Genomic DNA, 25,230 nt, shown 5'->3' with positions numbered 1-25,230 from the left:
CCCCAAATCGCTGGCCTGTAATCTTTGAAGAGTCAAGGTCAAGGAAGCCAACAAAAGCTGAGGTACTATTCCAGAGTGAAGGACAGTGCAGACAAGACGACTGAAGACAGTATGGAGCTCTGCGCGTACCCACTGCCTCTACCGGGACACCTGGCAAGACCTGAATGAGGCCCAAAGATTGGATGGTAATGAGGTACTGACAGCAATTTCCTGATTTAAGGGGTGTTTTGTGGGTAGACAGGAAATTGTCCTTGTTTATGGGAGATGCACGCTACACTCGGTGGTTTTAAGGATTAATAGGCCCATCAAGTCAGCAACTTACTCTCAGATGGTTCAGGCTCTGTGTTTTTAATTTTTCTGAATTTGAAAATATTTCAAAATAAAAATGTTTTTAAAGGTGCTACTTCCTTTTTATCTGTTACATGACTTTAAAAATCACTAATAATAAAGATGGTGATGTTGAAGATGGTATTTCAACATCAAGAGTTTCACAAAATTGCTCTGGCTGGCATGGATCAGTTGGCTAGACATCATCCCGCAAACTGCAAGGTCGCTGGTTTGATTCCCAGTCAGGGCACATGCCTGGGCTGCAGGTTCGGTCCCTGGTCAGGGCATGTGCGAAGGCAACCAGTCAGTGTTTCTCTCACATCAATGTTTCTCTCCTGCTCTTTCTCCCTCCCTTCCCTTCTGTCTAAAAATAAAATAAAGAAATAAATAATAAAGAAATAAAGAGAGAAAGTTTTAAAAAAGTTTACAAAATTATTTCTTGAAAAAATAGAATTTTTTTATATAATGTTTTGAGTGTATTTTATCTAAAACATTTATTATGGTGAGTTTTACAAAATCAGTGAATGAATGTACTTTTCTAGGTTGAATTGAAATAGAATATTTACAGTTTTAAAAAGTTTGGGGGGAAATACAGTTCTACAAAACCTGTGCAATCCAAAATTAAGTGATATTCAGCAGCAAGAAGTATTCCAATTTCTCATAACAGTTCTCACAAGCAAAGATATGTATGCTTTACTTTAAGAAAGTGTCAAAAAGAAATAGGCAAATCTGAAAAATTTACGAGGTATAATAACTTAGAGGTAAAATCACAATAAATGAAATTGTGGCTTACGAAAAGATTCACAAGTAGAAGTTTCCTTTGTCGACTTCTCGGAGTTGCTCCCATTTGCTCTCTCCTGAATGCCGAAAGAGGGGAGTCACCGAGATTGGTTTGCAATGAACTTTTCAGGGATGTGTGACCTGAAAAGAAAGAAGTATCGGACAGGACGCTGCCCGGTGCGCCTTCCTCGCAGCCGTCCTCCTCCTGCAGCAGTATCAGAACTGGGCCCACAAGGCACAGAATCAGGCATTACGTAGCACGCCAAATTCTCATCTCTCTCCAGTAATGAAGAGGTGGACGTTCTTCCTGGACTGCAGCATCTGCGCAGCCCGCTCCACACCGACCACCGCTGCCAGCCTCTGGGCGTCGTACTTGGAGTAGAGCACAGTGCAGGTCCAGGCGGCCTCCTCTCCCCTGGCGGTGGCTCTCAGCATGTTACAGACCTCACTGTAGAAGTGGGGATACGTTGGCAGTTCGTAGAAAATCAGGTTCCTGATGCCTTTTATGGTGTACCTGGTAGGAGGGAAAGAGAGGCTGTGTCTACTTGGGAAAACGTATGGAAAGGCTCCCTAGGGATCTGCAGGGGCCTGGTTCACTCCTGCCACTCCATGCTCGAGGACCACGGTAACAGCACAGGTAAGACCAAAGGTTATTCTCATTTGAGCTTGAAGGGCTTATGTTTGTGACAACGTATGTGAATTCCTAATATCTGGCTTAAGATCATGATAAAATAAATTGCATTTCTTGAGCCTACCCCGGGCGGACTGAGGTAGGGTGGAGAGTATAGTAGACCTAGGATTACAGGTCTGTCAGAGAAACCTTCACACGCAGGCACTTACAATTTAACACCATCCTCACTACAACCAGGCAAAACAGAATGTTCTGTAAAGATGAGGTCAGAGCCGGTCCATAAAACAGACGGCAAAAACTGTGAGCGTGTTCCCGTGAGCCTTTTCTCGTCACTCTGCAGACATGCTAACTCCATGGCGGATGCCCCAAGTTCATTCATTTACAAAATCCCGCCTGAGGACCCTTTAGGCATTGTGGGAAGGCAGTTAGTTTCAACAGCCTATGCACGTCTTTCCCTGCTGCTCAGTGCTGCTCGGCGGGGTGGGTAGACCCCAGGGACTCACTACCATCGGGTCAAGGTCGGGCCAACCAAGTGGGAGAAAGCAAGCAGCTACACTTTTAACAAATTCTGAAAGGGCCAGAGTGGGCTTGGATGCTAGTCCAGCGTGCCTGGGATTCCCGGACACTCCTTTAGTTCACCTTCACATGGGAGCTCTTTCCACAGGCCTCCACTGGGAGCCCTGGAGAAGGGCTGGAGGCAGGACAGAAGACCTGAGACCCCCGCACTGGTGGGACAGACACGAACCCTTCTATGGAACCTCCTAGACCCTTATCTTCTGTGAAGCAAAAGCCTAGAGCCAATAGGAGAAGGGCAAAGGTCAACTGCTGGTCAGGGAGAGTAGGTGAAACAAAGGTCATCTGCCCCGAATGGAGGGGTAGCTCCATCCATCCCCACAGCTCACACACAGTAAAAAGCAGTAGCAGCCTGTTCCTGGGGAAAGAACAGGAAACCCATTCGGCCCGAGGTGCCACTGATGTAGCAGAGGTCTGCCACCACCATGGAGAAGCAGGCACTCTTTCCCACCAAGACCCCTCACAGACATGAGAGGTTGGCTGCCATGGCGGGCGTGCAAGAACCCTGAGAAAATCCCACCTCCAAAGCCCAGAATGAACAGGGCGTGCCTAAAACCAAGCTGGACCCAGAGAAGCCCCTCCCACCTCCAGCCTTGCAGTGGGTAACAAGCAGGAGCAGCAGGCTGCAGGGGGAGGGGCAGGAGTGTGGGGACAGACTCCCCTCTGGCTCTGGGGTACAGGCCTCAGGGAGAGCTGGAAGAAGAGCAGGACACTGAGGAAAGGCCCATGTCACCCAGGCTCTGCGCGAACTCACTGTCTGCTGCAGGAGCGACAAGGTGGTGGTGCGCCGAAGGTTACTACTGTGACAACAAAATCCCGCTGGTTCCGCTCCCAGGCTAGTGGTGTGACAGCGAGGTGTGCCCGGACGCAAGCACTAGTTATCTCATCCTCTACACTCAACTGACAATTAGAAAAAAGCACAAAAAAGCTAGGAAAGGACATTAAAACAATGACGTTACCATTTTGACAATCAAGTCACTGGCAGAAAAGGCCAGTGAAATATATAAATTATTGTATATTTTGGGTGCTGGGGGAGAGACAGACAGGGGAAGATGGGAGGGAGCAAGTGGCAATGCAGAGCAAGTTTTTAATTGTGTACAGCCTTTGAGGTGACAAGTGTTTCTTTCCAAACTGATCCTGAGGAATTGCCTAGGTGACTGTGTCACCAAGTGTGCATGTGGATGGTCTTGGCATTGTTATACATGGTGGCATAAAATGGAAGGAGAAAGCCTATGTGCCTATGAAGAGGGTTAATGATACATCCATACTATGTAATACTATGTAGTCATCAAAAGAATGCAACACACACTCCACCGATTACTTATTAATTACACGGAAAAGTTACATTCACAACAGAGAGATGGGTGGAGAACAGACCCACCTTGACCAAGTGATTTCATTTAGAATCACCAAAAATGGGATAAATGGACACTGTGCCTCTTGATGTGATGCAGTGGGAAGATGCCAACATCCTCCATGTAGAATTCTCACCAAAAAGTGTTTAACCTAAACCAGTGGTTCCCAGGCTTTGCTGGAGGGTGAAACCCCTGCTTGTCTGGGGAAGTTTCTATGCTCGGTCCCAGCCCCAGGCGCTGTGATGTGACTGGTCCTGAGGTATCACCCAGACATATGGATTTTTAAAGACTGCAAGGGAGTTCTAATGTACAGCAAAGTTTGGGAACCACTTATTTAAATAAGAAAACAACTAGACCAACAAAACTGTGGAACATGCTATAAGAAACTGGACCGGACTCCCCTAAAATGCCAATGTCATGAAAAAGAAAAAGTAAGAGAATTATTTTAGATCACCGTTTCTTCAGCACTACTGACCTTTTGAGGCAGGTAACTCTTCCCTGTGCACTGCAGAGTGTTAACAGCATCCAGGTCTCAACCACTGGAGGAGCCCACCAGTTGTGACAACCAAAAATGTCTCCAGATATTGCCAGATGTCCCTTGGGGAGCAAAACTGACTCCCCAAGGGACATTTGAGAACTAGGATAAGAAGAACATGTTAAGCAAATGCAAAGTATGAGCCTTAACTGAATCTGGAGTAGGGGGGGAAACAGCTGCACTGGTCATTTTGAGGACGACTGGGAAAATCTGAATAGAGACTATACATTAGATGATGCAGAAATGCCAAGTCGTGTGATGATGGTGTTGTGGTTAGATGAAAGAATATTCTTGTTTTTAGAAGCGACAGGCTTCTTGGGGCAGGTCATCAAGTAGACGTGACCAGCAGGTCAGGCAATCAGAGGCTCCTCCCCACTCCCCTGTGCTCTGGACCGTGTGCTCCTCTTGCCGTCCCTGCTCCCAGAAGCTGCTCCAATGATACAGCCTGAGACACAGACGCAGTACTGACACCACCCAGACTGGGTACGAGAAGGAACCCTGCATGAACTTCTTTTTTTTTTTTTTTTTTATTGTTATTCAATTACAGATGTATGCCTTTTCTCCCCATCCCTCCACCCCACCCCTGGGGGCAGATGTGGAAAACTGCTCATCTTGTGGGCGCCCCAGACAAGCCTTGTACGTAAGTTCCCTTGCCTATTAAACCTGCCACCTACCAATCTACCTTTTTCTTCCGTTTCTCCCTGCCCTATGAGTATGGAGGCCAGTTCTCATACAAGGGCGGGGGGTGCCCTGAAACACCCCAGCAGCCCTTCCCAACTCTAGGAATTCCACCTCCGGAGTTTCTGACTTGCCCCCTGATTGACAGCCCCCTGCTGTGGTAACCCACAGACAGTGTCCAGAAAGAGCTGTGAACCTCTCTCTCCTCAGGAGGGGCCAAATACCCACCCAATTCAAAGATTCTACTGGTTTTATCTCCCCCAAAGAAAACATATCTTCAGGCTGCAATATTTTTACTAGCTCACAAATAAATTATAACATTTCTAACACTGCCTACTTCCATAGAGAACATATGTACATAATTTCAGAATTGGATAGTAATGTTTAAAACACACGTCCTTTTCCTAAGGTTAAATAAAAATCAAATCACAAAGGCACTGCAGACCAAAACACCCGTCATCACCTTGGTGATCTCTCAAGCAAAAAATTCTGCAGTTGGAACCCTGCAATAATTAGCAGCTACAGAACTCTGAAGTACATTTTTTCCATTCACCTTCAACACGGGCTACTACACCCATTAACCTGGGGTAGGGTATGAGGCGAACGGCACGCACTAGGTCACGCTAGGTGTGTCTTTGTAATGACTTTGCAGGCAAAAACGCGTTGGTAAATAAACCAACAGGGTAAGACAGGGCACCTACTTAAGAAAGGAGCTCTTTCTCTTAAGTGGGACATCACGTCCTCTCCTTGAGCAGCGGCTTGCTGAGAGCAGCCCTCATCCCAGCTAATCCACACTTGTGAGACAATCACACCTGGCCTTCTCCAGGGCACCCCCTTCCTGGGGAGGGCCTGCTTTCATTTGTCAAGCTGACAGGAAACCAAGGGCTCTTAAGACCTGCTGAGACCAACTCCCCCAAAGCACCACTCTCCCGCAGGAATGGAAGCAACTGCCTGGAACCAGGCGCATGATGTCAGCAAGCGAACATTCATTAACACTCCGTGGCCAAAAGCCGCGTCTCTTGGATGGAGCCCACGAAACCCACGAAACACAACTGTAGTTGTTCCTCAGCTCTCCCCTCCCAGATCCCCTTGTCAGCGGAAACCCAAAGAGGTCACGTGGCCGCAGCCCGCTCTGCCCGGAAAGCTGCTGGGTTCCTGCCTCCCTATCTCGGTAACAAGAGCATGTCTGCGGAGCGCCCTCCTAACCTCGGCATATAAGCAACGCGATGCCAAAGTGCAGCGTCCGATATGCTCCAAAGCCTGGAAGATTTCTGGCTCTCACGCTGGGGATTCTCTGAGAAAACGTGCCCCTTGTTAGCATGTATCACTGAGAGTCAATAAAACAGTCAAGTCAAAGCCTAAATTCACTGGACGCTATTGTGAATCAGAAAGGAAGAGGCAGCAGACGAAGTTTCAGCCTCTCCCTAGGTGAGGGTCCAAACAGGGCTTCTGCATTTGGCAGCAGGGAGAATTAGCAGAACAACTGGGGGAACGAAGGGTAGCAACTACCCCAAATAGTAACAGAGGGCTCGGTATTACCAACACTGTCATCAGAATTTTTTAAAAAGGCCAATCTCCCTTATTTTATCAGTCACAGGGTAGGAAAGCTAAACAAAGGCTGAAACCCTTCCACATTCAACTCTAAGCCCCTGACCTTTGCCTCCCACAAACATCAAGGGGCCCCTAGTCCTGGCTCTCCTTGGTGAGGACACAAGCATGTGCCTACCTCCTCAGGACACTCCAGAGCTTTAGCACACTGACACTGTGCTCGGCCCCTCTCCCAACAGATGGCACAGCCCCCAGTTTTGTGTCTGTGCCTCCATGACAGGTCCCTCCCCTCCCGGTATTCACTTGTGCTGTCCCAGTTAAGAGTTGTGTGACTCTGTCTTTCCTGAGGTGTCCGACCACAGCCACGGACAGAGCCCTGCGCAGGGCTGGCCCCGCTCCGGATCTATGCGCGGGTTGTGCTGCAGTCACTCCTTTATTCCCACAGCCTTTTCCCACGATGCCCATTCTGGGAGAAGACCAACCACCCAAGGAGAGTCCGGCCAGCCCCCAAACTCTCTGGCTTCTCTGCAGGAGGCAGAGTGAGGGAGCATCTTATAACACCACAAAGCCTACCCCGTTCCATATGCCCAGCAGCAGGCCGGATCTGCTCTGCATCCCCAGCCCCCACTCAGGGGCGAGGCTCAAAACCCGGCACTACTTTACCTTTTATAGAAGTGGAAGCGCTCTGTGAGGAGCAGAAACTGCTTCTCTCCCTGAAGGAAAAAGTGTCGGGCCCTGGAGATGCCAGACTTCTGGGTGTACTCGCAGATGTGCGTGAAGTTCAGTTCCTCCTTCTTGAAGTAATTTCGGAGACGCACAAAGTCAAAGTAGGAGGGGACATAGATGAGCGTGTGAGACATGACTGCGTCACGATACTGAGGCAAAATCTTGTTCACGAAGAAGTTAAACCTGATTGGAAAGGCAAAGGGCAAAGTCAACGGTCTGGAGCCCATCGCGTCACTACTCACCGAGGGACCCCGGCAAGTCGCCGTCTCCCTCCACCGCCCCGAAGAGGCCAGTGTGGCTCTCCTCACTGCAGAGAGGTTACCTAAGAACAACACTGGTGAGCACATTTAAAAACTAAGTGCCGGCACCATTCACCATAAAGAACAGATATAACGTAGTTTTCCCGGAAAGTTTCTAGGAACTATGCAACCATACCGGGCATTCATTCACTCAGTCAGTCAGTCTGTTGTTGGTCTGTCCTCAGCCAGTCAAGCAGTAATTGCTGATGCCTCCTGCACGCTACACACCATTCTGCTACCATGGGCCCCGACTGAACACTGTGAGGAGACCGGGGCCAAATACAGAGAATCAGAAAACCAGTTCTTCCCGACTGGTGTGGCTCAGTGGGTTGAGCACTGTCCCGCTGAAACCAAAAGGTCGCCGGTTCGATTCCCAGTGAGTTGAGGGCCAGGTCCCCAGTTGGGGGCATGTAAGAGGCAGCTGATTGATGTTTCTCTCCCACATCAGTGTTTCTCTCCCTTCCTTTCTCCCTCACTTCCCTTCTCTCTAAATAAATAAATAAATAAATAAAATCTTTAACAACAGAAAAGAAAGGAAAAACAGTTCTTGCCCTGAGGAGCTTACAGCTCAGTTGCTGACCGGGGATACCTTGCAGCATGAGGCAGTGTAGTATCACTTTAGAACGCCACGGTCTGGGGGAAGGGCCCTATTCGCTGTATTAACCCTGCCACTAATTAGCTATGAGCACTAGGTCAAGGCACCATTTCTGTCTGGGCTTCAGTTTCCTCCTCTGACGATGCACGATTAGGGTCAATGACCTTGTCTCATTTGGTAAATGGTAACCTACAAAACCAGCATGGATCCGAGTTCTAAATCCCTCGCTGTGGCCCCCAGCAGTCTGATGGGTGGGAGGGATAGGTACCTGGCATCAATCACTGAAGCGAGGTCTTCCGCTTCCATCCTCTGGAAGACATGTGGGAGCTGCACCAGCACATGGCTGATGGAGCCTGTCATCGGGACGTTCCTCACAGCCACCTGCCAGAAGGCAATGACAGCATGAGGCGGCAAGCTGTCCCCACTGTCGACCAAATGCCCTCCTCTCCCTCCACCTACCTCATGACCCAAGCAATCCACAACACTTCACAAGTACCCAGAGGAGAGAACGCACCTGGCCTTCCACATTGACGCAGTACCTGTTGAACACGGAGTTGATCTGGGCATCCTGCAGGGCCCCAAACAGCAGTGTCTGGCGATAGTACTTGGACCAATTATTGAGGCTCCACATCCGCACTCGGGAAAAGTCCACCCCGTGAGAGTCCAGAGGCAACAGGTTCATGTGGTTCATCAAGTGCTGTCCCCGGAAATAACACTACCGTTACCATATACTGAGCATCACCAACTGGCACTGCTAAGCGTCTTTCCAGTCTATCGTTTCACTGAACCCCATGGGTAGAGTACATACCATCATCCCCCAAATCACAAGAAGAACTGAGGCTCGGATGAGTGAGTGACCTGTCCGTAGTCAGGCGGACGACCCCAACAAGAAGATAAGCTAAGGTCGGCTACCTCTTGGACTTTTTGAAGAGGATCAAAATGGTACCTACAGACATAGTCCTTTAAAAGGAACTTCTGAAATGCCCCCCGGTCACTCAGTGGGTTCCTCAGTCCCCTCTTGGGCAAAAAGGAAAATGACACGGAAAACAGAGCTAGTGGCCTTCGGTGGCATGTTCTCAAAACATTAAGAGACTCCCAGGGCCTTGACACATCTTCTCCTCAAATTAAAAACTACGACAGCCACCCTGGCCAGTGGGGCTCAGCTGGTTGGAGCATCATCCCGCAGACCTAAAGGTCATGGGTTCAATTCCAGGTCAGGGCACATACCCAGGTTGTGGGTTCGATGCCCCTTTGGGGTGCTTCTGAGAAAGCAACCAATCAATGTTTCTCACATCCATGTTTCTCTTTTCTATCTCTCCCTTCCTCTCTCTCTAAAAGCAATGAAAAAAAATGTCCTCGGGTAAGGATAAAGAGACTATGACAATTATTGACACAGCTTTTCCATTTTAATTGTATTTTTACCTTATAATATATGTGGAAGGGTAACGACTACTACAAATCTGTCCCCCACTTTATAAGTAAGAACTCCCTTTACACGTCCCAAACTCCCTGCAAGCCCTGGGGCTGTAGGAAGTAAGCACTCATGTGCCTTAAAACACAAACCTATAGTTTTGTGCTAAGGGTTGTTCCAAAGCACAGGTTTTTCATCCTAAAACTGACAACAGCACAGAGTATGTGGAGAGGGGGAGATAAAAAGTACTGCACAAATTACAGTAGGGGGAAGAAGGCAGCCTACATTTCTCGGCAAAACAAGATGCACGTTAAAAAATCCTGAGCGATGTTTTCCCAACTCCACTGAAGGCCAAACAAAAAGGAATGGGCATAAACTGTGAGAGGAAGTAGGTCAGGTAAAGACATTGCTAGTGGGGAGGACGGTCAACCACCCAACCACACTAGAGTGGTCTATCAGCAGAAGTCTTTCAGGGGAAGAGGTCTTTTCTGGAGATTTGAAAATACTGCCAAGAATTTCTGTCTCTTTGGATAGTTTACTGACCAATCTGTGGGTAGAAGAGGGGACAAAATTTTTCATTTCAAATTAGGAAATGTGGACTATTTCCCTGTTTCCAAACTAGCTGCAATTTAATCTGGACTTAAATAACCCTGTAGGACTTGAACCACTGAGTCTCTTGTCCCTCTAAACATGAATGACCGCCATTACCAGGACATGTTCCCAGTTCTGCATCAGGTAAATGTCAGCTTGATCGATGATGAGCAGCTCAATAGAAGACAAAAAGTCAAAATCTCGCTTCTTCTCCCCTTCTGCACCAAGGATGGTCCTCAAGCCCAGAGGGGAGGCGATGAGGATGTCCGAGGAGTAAAAAGGGGCATAGAGCCGGACGCTTCTCTGAAGTATTGCCACGCCTACAGAAAACAGCCAGTACACATCAGTTCATCCATTACTCCCAGCCATTAGCTTCCACCCCCTCAAAGCACCTCTACCCGTATTACTTCCAAATCTCTCCCCTTAGCACATAAACATGCTCAAATTGATTTGATCATTAAAATCATCATCACCCCTCCTTGCACCTGTGGTCCCTTCCAGCTCCCACTCTCTTCCTTTCCTTCACTATCAGACTTTTCCAGAAAATTGTCTCTACTTTGAAATCTCCCACTTGCTCCTCAATGCACCACAATGTGGCCTCTGATGCTCAGGACTCTGAAATGGCTCTTGCTGAGGTCACCAATGGATCTCGGTTACCAATCCAATGGCACTTCAGTGTTTCTTGTCATGGATGCATAAGCATTACTTTGAACATACCCTCCATGAAATGTTCTTTTCCTCACTGGTGATTTCCATCACTCACTTCCACTTCTATCACTGGCCTGGCTGTCACTGATCTTTCCACATCCAGATAGCTCTTTCACAAATCCCTGGATTCACCCTCAAGTTCTACTTTCACCCTACATAAAGCTTTGGGGAAATTTACTCACTAACCATGATTTTAACGTCACCTTCTCACAACCTCTCTTTCCTGAGTTCCAGACTGGTAAGACATGTCAGCAGCTTGCTGGACACCTGTACACATTTAAAACTGAACATCAGCTCTTATCCCCTTGCACCTTACACTCCAGCCACGCTGAAGCCTGTGTGAATATTAGGTCACACCCAGCTTATTCACCCTGAAGCTCTGTACACGTAGTTTCCTGTCTGAAACCTTTGCCTCCACTTTGACCACCTCCATTAGTAACTGACTAAATCCTACTCAGGTTTCAACTTAGTACAGATGGCACCTCCACCAGGAGGCCTTCCTAACCACCCTGTGCCCATGCTGGGTAAAGAGAGTGTTAAATGCTCCCAGAACACCCACTGCATCCTCTGATCTTAACAGTCACCACTCTGTATTGTCTGTTTCACAGGAAGTCCACAGGAAGCTGGACTACGTTTATTTCTATATCCCCAGCTTCTTAATAGTGCCTGGCACGCAGTAGATGCTTAATAAGTGTTTGATGAATGAGCATATGACTTATGAACATTTTCGAAGAACTTTACGCTATCAATGTACAACCAACCAAGTATGTGGGAGCTGAATGAGAGACGAGCAAAAGCGTGAGAAGTTGAGTGGGAGTCAGTCTGTGGGGCGATAATGGAGGGGCAGCACTCTGCAGGGCAGGCAGGAGGGAAGGCCACCATTATGCAGACGCTCAGTTTACTCAGTCTCCCCAGACCGAGCCCCTCAGCCCATCACTTCCCGCTCCCCGGGAACTCCTGTAGCACTGACTGTGCTGCAGCTGTGGGGGTGCTGCGACGTCCATTGCAGTGTGCGTGTTTCCGTGTGCCTTCAGAGACGCTCCACCCCATTAGCCTCGGCGAGACTCGCCCCACCGGCAGACAGCACGTCTCAACTGCACTCTGGTTCTGTTAGGCGGCGGAGTCAGTGACCCGCCGAAAGAATGCCTAACTCCAGGCTTTCGGGCCCCAGCTCTGCGCAACGCACACCTCAGGCTCCTCGGGGTCTCAGTTTTGACAAGGAGGAATTACCGATCCTGAAGTGGTCATCGATGTTGCCGACAAACACAGCTTCGTAATCCTCAGGCCTCTTCAGGTTGGGTGGCCTCTCCTCGGGATCTGAGCCATACTCTCCGTTAAACCTCTTTTTGTTGCTCACAATTATTTTCTTCTTGCTGTCGCCCTCAAGGAGGCTGATGAAGAGCTGTACCACCCGCAGAGCGGCTTCCCGGAATGGGACCACTATTAGCACCTGTGGAAGAAGCGATGGGCAGCCTGGGCAGGGAACCTTTGGGAAGGAAAGGCAGCTCGAGGTGAGCCTGCTGAGGACGTGTTGCTCAAGAGCCCTCTGGACAGCAGTGGCCCCAGACAGGGACCACACCCATGTCAACCTCTTTGCATGGAACCTGGCTTAGTCCTAGAAGCTGAGCATCTGTCATACCCACATCACCATGTTCTGTGGATTTTAATCTCATGGTTCCACAGGAGGCAGTTCTCAAGCAGAATTTGGAAATACCTTTTAGGCTAAGTCAATGCCTTTAACAGAGGAGTCTACTAGCAAAAACTCAACAATGTAAACCCATCAGCTCTTTGAGGGCAAGGAACGTGACTCACTCCTGTCACTCACAAAACTCAGTACTGTATTTTTACACAGAGGAACCCAAGAACAAATATATGCCAAATAAAAAATGAGTTAGATGTAACAAGTAGAGAACAAAGCTGGTAAGGGAAAGGACTATCGCATCACTACTTTTCTAGTACATTCTGTAGTACGTTTTTCAGAAATAATGACAAAGCATTTCTGAAATAAGATCGTATCTTAATGGGAAATATAGGACTTAGTTTTCCAAATATTTCCTAAAATGCTTAGTTATGACTATTGATAGAAAAAGAACAGAAGGTGCTTAATAACTGATTAATTTCTAACTACGTTTTTACAACCAGTGGAAATAACCCAAATCAGATTATGCAATTCACCAGATTCTAAGTGTGCTTCCTGGGTAACCTGTCTCTTGTTCTTTTTTGCAATTCTACATGGAAACAGGTAGTCTTATAATCCTGATGGTCAAGACTCTGAGGTAGTTCCTCAGAAAGACAACAGCGCGGGACAGTGACTCACTGCAAGCACCGTGAACACAGAGAGAAGGTGGCTGCGTTACTGGCCCAGCTGTGAAACTAAGACGGTGTCTAGGCTGCGGTGTCCCCAGCTATCAAACAAGGGGGTGGGACTAAGAAACTCTAAGAGCCACATAGTATGAAGACTGGAAGATCCTGTTAAGCTCAATTAGAACAATCTAAAAAAATGAGGTTTCTTCAATATGGAGCGACATGGGCTAAGGGGGAGGAGGGATGGCCAACATAAGATCTAGCTCTGTAACATCGCGAAAAGTACAGGTAGAATTAAAAGGCGTTTTCTGATGCCCTGGCTGGTGTGGCTCAGTGGATTGTACGCCAGCCTGGGAAAAAGGGTCACTGGTTTGATTCCCAGTCAGGGCAACATGCCTGAGTTGCTGGCCAGGGCCCCAGTAGGGGCGCACAAGAGGCAACCACACATTGATGTTTCTCTCCCTCCCCTCCGCTCTTTAAAAATAAATAAAATCTTAAAAAAAATTGTTTTTAATAATAATAATAAATAAAAGGCATTTCTATCAAAGCCCTAAATCCACTAGAGCTTATAAGCCCAAATAAATGCAATCATCACATTAAGCGGGAGTAACTATAGAATGGAAAAGGTAGGAATTTTTCTTTTCCAAGGTTTACATATTTATGTGGCTTAGTGAAGAAAACCTCTGGTTCTTGTCCCATTTCTGCTAGTCTTCTCCCGGTTCTCTCTAGCAAAGCCCCTACAGATCTTGGTCTCGGCCCAGAGCTGTAACATTGTAGGGATTAAATAAGAGGCTCATTAAGGCCCCATCCAGCTGTACAATCACAAAGAGCAGATTTATAAAGGGATGTTATTTATGTACATTCAGGGTTTATCTTAACGGAGAATTACCAGGAGGTACCTCCTATGCCCAGGCTTCCAGGCAGAGCCACCATTAGGAACAGTCCACTGAGCCGTCTGCAGCAAAGCTCTGACCTACACAGTACATCGGATATGTCCACTGTCGGACGCATTCATATCTCTACTCATTAAAGAACCTGAGTACCTGATAAGTACCAGACACCTACAGGGCACTGCCCTGCAGCCTCCTTCTTCAGCACAAAGCTCTCCTGCTGCCACTCACCTTGGGCCTTGTTAGCCCTTGGTCCCTGAAGTCATCGTCGTCACCCACCCCAAGTTTCTGGCTTCGGCGTCTGCTGTTGTTGCCAAGCACCTGGGCATTGGCTTTGAGGACGTGATTTATTGCATGCAGGCAGTACACGTGGCGGACCTCCTCCCCGTTCTTCAGGGCAGTCCTTTCTGGGTAGAACAAGTCCCGGTAAGAATTCATAATTAAGAAGAGCTCCTTCTGGAGGGGTGTGAAGGGGCTAGTTGATTTTTCGGGACCAGAGAGAAACTGGCTGTTGGTCTTGGTCCAGGTGGATTCTAGAGGCTTCTGGAGGTGAAGTGCCTTTACGTCAAGGTCCTTTGGGGGCTTAAATGTTTCCAAACTCTGAAACTTGGATGAAAAGACAAGCTGACCCAGAATGGGCCACTAGAGGAGAGAAAGACCAAGAGCTCTGTCAGAAATGAATTATGGACGCCTTACACTCCAGCCTTAGACTCGCAGAGCACTTCGTAATTTACCACGACCCTCACGATTTACAGGTCATCTCATTTCATCCTCACAACAACCCTGCAGGGTAAATGCTGTTTTCTCATGGTGCAGGAAACGCTGAGGTTCTGGGAGGTTATATGATCCCCCCAATCTTTTCTAAACACTTTTGAAATGACAAAATTCTAGAAGTGGCGAACAGATTAGTGGTTACCCCATTGATCTAGATCTCAGGGACCGATGATTAGAAATGGGACGAGGGAGGTGGGCATGCTTCTGAAACGGCAAGGGGAAGTACCGGGGATCTTTATCGTACCGGAAGTATCCTGCATCTTGAGTATGATGGTGGGTAGGGGAACCTACTTGTGTGATGAAACAGTATAGAACTAAATATATACAAAAAAGAGTATGAGCAAAGCTGGGGAAATGTGAATAAGATGAGCAGACTGCATCAGTGTCAACTTTCTGGCTGTGATACTGTACTACTGTTTTGTAAGATGTTACCAGTGGGAAAAACTGGGCAGAGGACATACGAGGCATCCTCATATTATTTATTGTAACTGCATCGCTAATTGTTATTCCAATAAAAATTCCAATTAAAAAAGTATGACCAACTCTCATGAACAGCATCAATTGGTGGAAAACAAAGCAAAAACTGCTCCATATTTGAGTAATTTAGTTGTGAACCATAGCTGATATTTCAAACGAATGGACAACAGCAGTAGCTACTGTTTTACTGAACACTTTCTATGTATTAGTCAATAAATCACTTTATCTGAGGTAGGCATTACTCTCCCCCTCGAACGGATGAGAACAGTGAAGACCAACCAGGTAGATTACTCTGCGTTAGGTCACGAAACAGCCCCTCACAGATGCCGCTCTCGACCCCAGTGTACTGGTCTACAAAACACTCTTACTTCATCTGGCTCCACACTCCCACAGCGCCTTTTCATGCTACACCTGTGCCCCGTGAGGCCCCCCCAGCCTCCCTGCGCCCTGCTCCCCCATCAAGCCGTCTACTGCTGGTGTATATCCTATATTTGGGGAGACCGCTAAAACCCAAGACCACTGCTTTTCTTAGAGCTTTCCTTCCTTGTGACCGAGATGGCCAAGCAGCACTTACTTTTAGCTCGTGGGTAGTTTTGGGATTTGTGGCAACAGCCTGAATTTGTTTTTCTTTCAGTTCTTTGTTTACATGTTGTAGAAATGGATCTAATGCAGAAATAAAGAATGTCAGAACATTTGCAGGAAGTGGCAGGCACGATTTGGTCTTCCCCTGTGAAGGTCATGCTGTTTTTCATGTTAACTCATCCCTTTCCCCATCTACCTTCCTCATCCTCTCTCCCAGTTCAGAGCTTGCAAGTTTCCGACAGGTTCATTTTCCTAAAGCATTTCTCTAATCATTACTTCCTAGCTCAAAGACCCGTGAAGAAACTTCTCATTCTGAAATTTGAATTTCTGAGTTATATGGCCCTCAAATTCTGCCTCGGTGGCTTTCCTTCAATTAAAAATTCGATCCTCTCCTTTACCTCATTTTTTGTATATCTGAATAGTATCAGTACAATAAGTTATTATTTCTCAGGAGCCTACTATGTCAGGCACAGTGCTGGCTCCACCAAGAGGCCACTCCTGGCCCCTACAGACAGTCCCCAACCCAGCCTCCCCAGCCACCACCTCCACAAACACGTGAGCATGTCTTATCTCCTCCACCAGACTGTAAGATCCCCGAGGGCAGGCGGCCTGTCTGATTCATCGTGCACTGCAGGACACATAGAAATGCTCAATACTCAGCTGAGTTGAGCGAACAATCCACCTGGTAGTGCCTGCACTCGGGTTACCTTCAGTGCTCTGATCTGGCCTCCCAACCTTCTCTTCCAGTCCCCTCATTAAGAAGCAGAGCAAAGTTAAACGAACCATTCAAGGATGCAAATGGTAAAACTTCAAATGCAACTTGTACTAATACCCAAGATAAGCATGAGCAATAGGACATACGAATTCTAGGTGCTAATGTATCTGTTCAGACAAAACAACCAAAGACATTTTAGGACAGTTAAGCTTCCTAATGTTACCTTCAGGTTTTTAAGGTTGGATGGTTTAGAATGAGGTTTGTGCCCAAATTCTACCTCTGCTTCTCCCTCTCTACTATAATGACAAGCAGAACCAAATGAGACAAATTAAAATTTCAGCTTCATTAATGGTAGAGCTGGGTTGAAGAACAGCACTGGGACCAAAAAAGGCACTCACGCCCTGGCTGGTGTATCTCAGTGGATTGAGTGCCAGCCTACAAACCGAAAGGTCGCTGGTTAGATTCCAAGTTAGGTTGTGGGCCAGGTTCCTAGGTCAGGGAGTGTGAGAGGCAACCATGTATCTCTCACACGTTGATGTTTCCCTCTTTCTTCCTCCTTCCCCTCCCTCTAAAAAAAAAGGCAATCAAGATACAAAATAAGACCAACCTCTGGCCTGCCTACTCAGCTGCAGGCCAACGAACTAGACAAAAAACAGAGAAAAAGAGAAAGAGAGAGAGATAACAGAGACCTGGCTGAGTGTACCATAGGCAGCCCTTGCCCAAGTGACTGACATTTAGACAGAGGCACGGCCAAGAGGCTACAGGAGACTGGGGAGAGTGAGTGGAGCTTTTTGGCTTCTCAGGCACTCCATGGTAATAAGAAAGATTAGTTAGTGGGTCTCACAAATCTGGAAAACTACTGCTCCAACAAAAAAGAGCAAGTGAAAAGTAGAAAAATGTAAAGCATTTCTCCTCTTCCTTCCCTACTTGGGAAGAAAACCAGAAGTCTTCCCCTGACCCCAACTGTGGAAATGTGAGGCCTGGGAAATGAGCCTCCCCTCCCACCATTTTTAAGCTGTTTGTTTTCCTAAACAGCCTTCCCCATCACCCCATCTCCCCATACCACCTAGCCACTGAAAAGCACAAAATACCTTTGAGAGGTATTTCTTCCCAGCTCTTGATCTAGCTGCTGGAGTATCTGTTTTTATTGCCACTCATTCCAATAACAGGAGAGTTAAGGTGTATCATCCTACAAGCCCTGTACTAAGCACCTGATGAATTCAAACAATACATACTGTGCTCTGACCTTGTGATGCTTTCAGAGAACAGTTGCCTCTACTTTCCTCCTCGAGAAAATTGGTTTCCAGGCTGAAAAGTGACTCATGTTTTGTATCTGTAAACTCCTCCGGGGGTTCCTGGTGTGATGTGCCAGGTGGCTCGTCCCCATCTTTTCCCTCAGGGTCCGCAGGTAAGACTTTACCTCCAATTTTGAGAAACATTTTGTAAAATTATTTAATCATAAATGCAATCCTACTTCTGTTGACAAATAAAATCTAACTCCTTAGCCAATTATCAACACTGATGTTCACTGCCATTATTTACTTTTAAGCAAATTCAGATGAAAAACAAATTTCAAAACTCAGCTTAATTGTTGACTCGGTTCCAACAAAGTACACTGAGACGTACATGTAAATGTTCAAATCAGCAGTGGACTTTTTGAAATAACTGGGAAAAGTGACTCCATCATTTTCTATGAATGGGATAGATAATTAAATTACCACATATCATTTACAGTGGAATACTATCTAATTAAGAAGCTAATGCGAACCCAGTTGCACACATGGAAAAATGTGCATGGTATATTATTAAAGAAAAAAAATTAAGTAACAGAAATACGTGAGACCATTATACAAATATACACAAATACATGAGCATGCTTCCACTTTTATACATTACATCCATGAAAACGTAGTCCGGCAGGTTATATAAAATGGTAAACGTGGTTATCTCTAGGTGGTGGGGATAAAGGTTAACTATACCACCTTCCTGAATTTTTACAGTAAATATGTATCACTTTTATAATTTAAAAAAACAACTTCAGTTTGAAAAATCCAGAACAGGAGAGAAAAACAAAAACAAAACAAAACAAAAACCGCCCTCAGTCTGAGGCAATTAATTTTTATCCTAGTAGAACTCATGAATTGAAATACTAAGAATGGTGTGCGACACTTTAAAGTACAGGCATTAAGACAGTGAGACAAAAAAAAGTCTCCCAGATGTGTTCAGACAATGAAGTACCACTCCAGCAACAGAAAGTAACGAGTTAATAACGAAAATGGATGAATCACAAGATGAGGAGCCGAAGCAGCTAGACCCAAAAGGTCCATACTGTATGCTTCCGTTTATATACATTTCTAGCACGGGCCAAAGTAATCTACAGTGACAGAAAGTAGGTTAGTGGTTGCCTGATGCCAGGGATGGGACACTGACTGTAAAAAGGACAAGAAGGAACTTTTTGGAGGTATCGGAAATGTTCTGGAATCTTCATTGTGATGGTAATAACAGATGTATACATTTCTCCAAATTCATTGAACTATACACTTAAAAGGGTACACTTTATTACACGCTATTCATACCTCAATAAAGTTGATTTTACAGTTAAAGAGTCACCTAGAAGTCTCAGTGAGAAAAGGGTCCTTTAGGCTTTCAATCCCAGCTCCCCTCTGACGCCTTCCCTGGCAGTGTGTGAGCACTCAATATCTCTTCAACACCATATCTCTGGCTGCTGCATAGTTTTTTGCCTGGGAAATTTTTTTTGCTTCTTGAAAAATTTTGTGTATTTGTGCCTATTTTCCATCAAACTAGGTTTCTCTGAGGAATGATAATCTCTCTAATAAACTGGGACCATCATAAAAGCAGAATTATGTTCTCTTTCTTCGGATTCAGGGAAACTTTGATGAAGTCCTGGAAATCCTAAGCAAAAATATTATTTCTGCATTTTCCTGGTAAGAAGGTTTTCATCAGACTCTCAGAGTATCACTGAGGCCTACAAGGTTAAAAACTCTCCGCTTTGGATCCACATGCCTTCCCCCCCCAATCCCACCCCCACAACATGGGGCACCGTGCCCAGGGGGCACTCTGTCTGTGCTCACAGAACAGAGGGCGAACCACACGGGAGCCACTTACTCTCCTGCATCTCAGCAGACGCTGCGGCTGTCTCTTCCTCCACCCTGGCATCACTGTCACCATCTTCACTGTTAATTTCTGCCTCATCTAAAGCACTGCCTTCTTCTTCTTCTTCCTCTTCTTCCTCCTCCTCCTCCTCCTCCTCCTCTTCTTCAGAAACATTCTTTAATGTGGCGAGTAGTCTGTGGTACCCAGAAACGTGTTCTGGTTCACTGTCTGCTTCACTTTCAGAATTTGAACTATCCGAACTCTCTGACTAAAAAGAAAATAGGAATTTAAAAACAAAATGATACTGGTCCTCATTGTGACCATGTGACTATCATCAGATTAACAGCATAACAGGCTGACTTTCCTAAATAAAAACTAGCTTTTCTGCAAATATACAATCCTATCTATTCTATTCAAGCAAGCCCAGCATCACATTTATTTAAAATACTTAATCCAGCTAAGACTCTGGCACCTCTTCATCTTCTTGAAACGGCTCCTCTTCTACTTGGGAAGAAAGCTGATATAAAGCTTTAGGCTACAAGAGGACCCAACCTATTTGTCAGACATGTGGCCCATTTAAAGAAGCAACAGGAGAATTACAATAGGACAAACGAATGCAGGCTGGTAGGCCTCCACAGGTCCTAACAGACTGAGCTCACGGGGCAGTTCAAACTCTGGTTACTGTTGTAGTAATCACAATGGCATTTTAACAGACATCTGCATTCAAAACGAAGCAATACTACTAAAATAGCAGCTTACATCTAAAATAGAAAACAGTGAAAAATGCAGCCAAACTTAATTATTATACATAATTTTAACAGTGACAACCCAAGAACAACCAACTATTACAAAGAAGGTAGAAACATACCAGTTGGCAAATCTGTGGTTTTGCTTCCTTTCCAGAAACCCTGCAAAGAAACAGGTAATTTTTAACTGTAAGTATACAGCAGTTAGGAAAAAGTCTAATGTCACAACTACAAGTGAAAGTGGCAGGATATACCGTTATAAACACGTTACAACCACAGTCACGTAAAAACAACAAATGCACTAGCACGGAGATTGTTAGAATATGACAAATAGATAACACATGACAAAAAGTTTCACGAGGTCACATGTCAAATACTAGAGTCACACAACTGGCTCTCATGCCAAAGATGGCTATATTTGGCAAATAAAAAACCTCAGGTTTACCTTTTCTAGCAAATTTCTTAATTAGAATATCCCTCTAAGTTACAGATAAAGTGGCCCAAAAAGGTGGGGCGTTGAGATCATAACTGAGAGCCTGGGCACTGACTGAGGAACCCACAAACTACCGACACATCAGTTTCCTCCCTGATGTTAACTGGATAGATCAAAGATGTCGAAGGTCCCAAGCGATTCTTTAAAGAAAACAAAAAAGTCAATCTAGAAACTCTCTGACCATAAAAACCCAGCCGACACCCCGCACTGCGGGAGTGTGTTCTGGTACCCACGTTAGGAGCTCACCAAACGGGAGAAGACCCGTGCAGAACCACATCTCGGGCGGGTGGCCGCCAGAATCCTGCCCAGATGAGCACCCGCGGGGCCCGACCCTGAGCAATGCGGGCGCTGGGGAACCGTGCGGAGACGGGGGAGCAGCCCCGTCACCACCCCAGGGGAGACCTGCGGACCCAGCCCAGGAGACGCGGGCTCCGACCCGGAAAAGGCGCTGGCAGCTCCGGCCCGGGCCATGCCCCTCCATACCTGTCATAGAAGGGATGCTCCTCGCCGAAATCCCGAAGGTGCTTCTTCTGCTTTTTAGTCAGGGTGTTGAGCAGCTGGCTCTGGCTCCGACTCCTCCGTTTACCCATAATGAAAAATCACGTCTGTCCGCCTTCAGAAGTCACGTTATCCCCCGCAGAGGTTGTCCCTTCTACTCACTAGCGTGGAATCTCTGACACCACTTTACGACGGAAACAGGTTGCCGTAAAGCAGATCCACTTTACGTCGCGCTTGTACGACAGGCGCTAGAAATTCCTGGTTCCCATTCTGCCCCCTAGGGGAGGCTCTTTGGAAGCACAGGCACACGTGCCCAATTGTTCTCCGAGACCTAGGCGGGTTTGTTGGCAGATAGGCTCGGGGCTGCCAGGGTTGAGTAAATGGGTGGGCGTGCTTTGCGCTTTTGTTTTCATGTGGCACTCAACCTGAATAAACACGTAGCAGAGGAGATGGTTGAATGCAGTGACTTTATATTATGCTTTAATAAAAATACCAACAAATATCTAAGCGTGCCCACACAACTCACTTCATCCTCTCGACACTACACAAATAGATCTTCCTAATAAGTCTGATATCACAGATGAGGAAACTGACGTTTAGAAAAGTTTACACACTAGCAAGAGAGGAGATGGAAACCTAAGTCTTCCTCATGTGACCACGGGCTTTTACCCATGACATCCGCTCACTTTCTCAAGTGTAGAGATGCAAGGCTGGGATTCCCTCCTGACCCCTCACCTCGTTTCCCAAAAGTTTCGAATATCCCTTAGAAACAAATCTGTTCCTACGTTTTTCGGGTTACAAGAGCAGAAACACACCCAGAGGGGTAAAGTGACTTTCCTAAAATCACCCAGAGAGCCAGATGTTAGAGGAAGAAATAGAACTCAATTATGTGTCTCCAACATCAACTCGGCAAAGGGGAACGGAAAGCATTTTAAGATGCAGTAACCGTTTTATATCTTGATCTGGTGGTAGTTACACTCTGTATACAGTTACCAAAATTAATCACACTGTACATTTTAAATTGGTGGATTTTAATATGTGTAAATAATAACCTCAATAAACAAAGAGGAAAAAGCAAAAAACGAAATTGGACTCAGTACTTCAGGGACACACAGAGTGCGCAGGGCTTGAGACCATGGGGTAAGCACAGGGACATTTTTCTCCTAATGATAACTTATAAGATCATGTTCTATAAAAAACAAATGGTGATTCATAGACAAGATTCACCTGTATTTTTTAAAAGATTTTATTTATTTATTTTTAGAAAGAGGGAGAGGGGAAAAGAGAGGAAGAGAAACATCGATGTGCAAAAGAAAGTCCCTCGCACACGCCCCCAGCGAGGGACTCGGCTTATATCCCAGGCATATGTCCTGACTGGGAATTGAACGAGCAACCCTCTGGTTTGTAGGACAACGCCCAGTCCACTGAGCTCCACCAGTCAGGGCTCACCTGAATTTTTAAGGTGAAACAGGAGCCAGCAAAGAGTGTTCACTCGGCTCTGCTAGTAGGGATGCTTCTTTGGGAAAATTTGAGCTTTGCCCATTACCATGTCACACCTGCAGAGGTTGTACCGGAGCTACACGGATCCTAGTCTTGTAGGTTCTAGTGACCATCTCCAGCTCCTAATTAGATTGCTGGAAGGCTGGGTGGGGTAGGGAGGGCGGGTGGAGGAAGTACCACGGAAATATGCAAACAGCGGGTGGCGCCAGCCCCTGGCCCAGCGAAGGAACCCATAAACAAACAGACATCTGTCTTCTGTGAAATGTCAAGATAAAAGGTACAGTCACTCTATTAACAAAAGGCTGTGTGCAAAGTGTCATCATATATTTTAAGGCACTAACCACAGTATAATCTGGCTGTAACAATCACAGCAGACTTTTTTTTTCCTTCCTCCAATCCTGTCCCTAGTGCTTCAGCTTTCCTCCCCGGGGGCAACCAATTTCTTGGTATTCTTCCCGGGATCTTCTATAAAAAGTCATATTCTTGAGCACTTGCGGTGACTCCTTACTCTCCTGGTTTCCGCATCTGTGTAGTCCTGCAGACAGGTCTAGACTGCTCCCAGGTTCAGGCAAAAATGTGCCCAGCTCCACCCAAGGAGACTCTTCATTGGTTCACTGAGCAGAACAAAAGGGGCCCCCTTCTCCTGAAAATATTTACATTAGCCTTTGACAGCGTAAAAGGGAATGCTTTGTGACATTTTAACCTGAGAGTCCAGAATTTGAACATTTTCTTCACACCTCAAGTGAAAGTTCTCTTAGTAAAACCCCCACAAAGATGTATGTGCCAACTGGTAAAGGCCCTGGGAAAACAGTAACGAAGGCAAATTGTTCTTCGCTTTCTCCTTCCCACAAGTAGCCTTCCTTTTCCTTTCTCCAAGGTTTTCCTTCACCTTCACCCTCAGGCACTCAGTATTTTCAGGAGTAAAGGCAGTCCAGGAAATAATCTTTTATGCTGCCTCATAAAGAGATGTTTATGAATTAATGTGACTTCACCCAGGATCTGTGCAATCCCCAGGAAAATGCTCTCAAGGGGTGAGAGAGGGATGACTATCCCTTAGGACAAGAATATCAGAATGTTCAGGGAGGTATCACTAAATTTTTTAATAAAAACCTTTTTGGGGGGAAATTTCAAGTATATATAAAAGTAGACAGAATGGTATAATGCATTCCCACGTACCTATTACTCAGCTTCACTAATTATCAACACAAGGCTATCTTGTTTCATGTACATGCCCAACCACTGCCCCTGATACCCTTATGCATTATTTTTTAAGTACCTGTAAATCCCAAACATCATATTATTTCACCTGCAAATATTTTAGTATGCATTTCTAAAAGCAAAGACATGTTTTAAACATAGCCACATCAGCACTATTTAACCTACAAAAAGTGATACTTATTTAATATCATCCTATATCCAGTGTTCAAATTCTCAGGGTCTCATAAACATGGTTTTTTGTTTTACATTTTGCTGGTTTTACATGGTCTATTGTTCTCTACGTTTCTTGCGAGTAGCTCGTTGGACCTAGAACTCTGATCAGCCTTCATTATAGTTGGTATTTTATATTTCATCAGGAGACATATAATATCTGGTTGCCTTTCGTTTTGTGATGTTACTAACCATTGGTGCTTAATGTATAAAGCTGTTAATCCATTAGATGTTGCATTCTGCTTCTGTAATAGGAGGAGACACTCTAACCCCATCGTTTCTTCTTCACTAGCTTGCTGGCCGCTCTCCGTAGTGACAGACTTTTTCCTCGTCTAACTTTTGGTTGCCCAATGGCACAGTTTGCATAGGGAAAGCAGGATAAGTTCTTGATTCTCTGCCTTCGTTGACTAATTTTTAACACAGGAGTCAATTCACTAGATCTTCTCATGGTGATTAATCAAGTTTTTGATTTTCTCTTCAGTGTCATCATTAAATCACAGAGTTATAGAGACTGATGCGTTTTAATCCCCTGCAAACACGATGGTGTATATGGCTTGAGAGAGCTTATTTGATATATAGCTGTGTGTTTGAAAAGATATAACCAATCCACTTTTTCATGCAAATTACAGAAAGTAAGCAGGGGTCTCGCTGAGATTTTCAAGGGTGGGGGGTGGGGGTCAGAGCTGGAGGACACGGATCAGAGACTGGGCATGTTTAAGTTTTGAAATTTATGTAGTACCAGGGCACACCGACTCCAGACATGTTGACAGGAAAACATGATATATAACCCAAAGATATGACTCTCTGATGATAAGAGTTCAGACAGCTACGACTGGGAAGATTCTGGAGAAGGGGCGTGTGTGTGTCTTCGCAGAGGGTTTAAGTCGGAGTTTCCCTCTTATGAGACCCGCCCCTCCATCACATGCGTATGCACGCCCCTATGCACACCCCA

The 25,230-nt window shown here is 46.0% G+C and overlaps 1 protein-coding gene across 2 annotated transcripts; it reads right to left on the bottom strand.

Annotated features, from left to right (window-relative positions):
* Window positions 1-586: 586 nt before the first annotated feature.
* Window positions 587-21,537, bottom strand: UTP25 (UTP25 small subunit processome component). Of its 2 annotated transcripts, none has more exons than XM_045188321.3 (12): window positions 21,336-21,537; window positions 20,482-20,521; window positions 19,626-19,881; window positions 17,746-17,922; window positions 15,777-15,865; window positions 14,183-14,593; window positions 11,988-12,207; window positions 10,167-10,369; window positions 8,562-8,744; window positions 8,316-8,428; window positions 7,091-7,336; window positions 587-1,621 (listed from the first exon to the last, which is right to left on the bottom strand). In XM_045188321.3, the coding sequence occupies exons 1-12, from the start codon at window positions 21,440-21,442 to the stop codon at window positions 1,378-1,380; spliced, it is 2,289 nt and encodes a 762-aa protein (XP_045044256.2). In that variant the 5' UTR covers window positions 21,443-21,537; the 3' UTR covers window positions 587-1,377. The 2 variants fall into 2 exon arrangements, with proteins under 2 accessions (XP_045044256.2, XP_024408062.2); XM_024552294.4 differs by having other exon boundaries at window positions 590-1,621; window positions 17,746-17,919.
* Window positions 21,538-25,230: the final 3,693 nt, after the last annotated feature.

This window comes from Desmodus rotundus, chromosome 12 (genome assembly GCF_022682495.2).
Source record: "Desmodus rotundus isolate HL8 chromosome 12, HLdesRot8A.1, whole genome shotgun sequence".
Lineage (NCBI taxonomy): Eukaryota > Metazoa > Chordata > Mammalia > Chiroptera > Phyllostomidae > Desmodus > Desmodus rotundus.
Note: the sequence above shows the minus strand (reverse complement) of the source record. Positions and strands in the feature narration are given on the sequence as shown.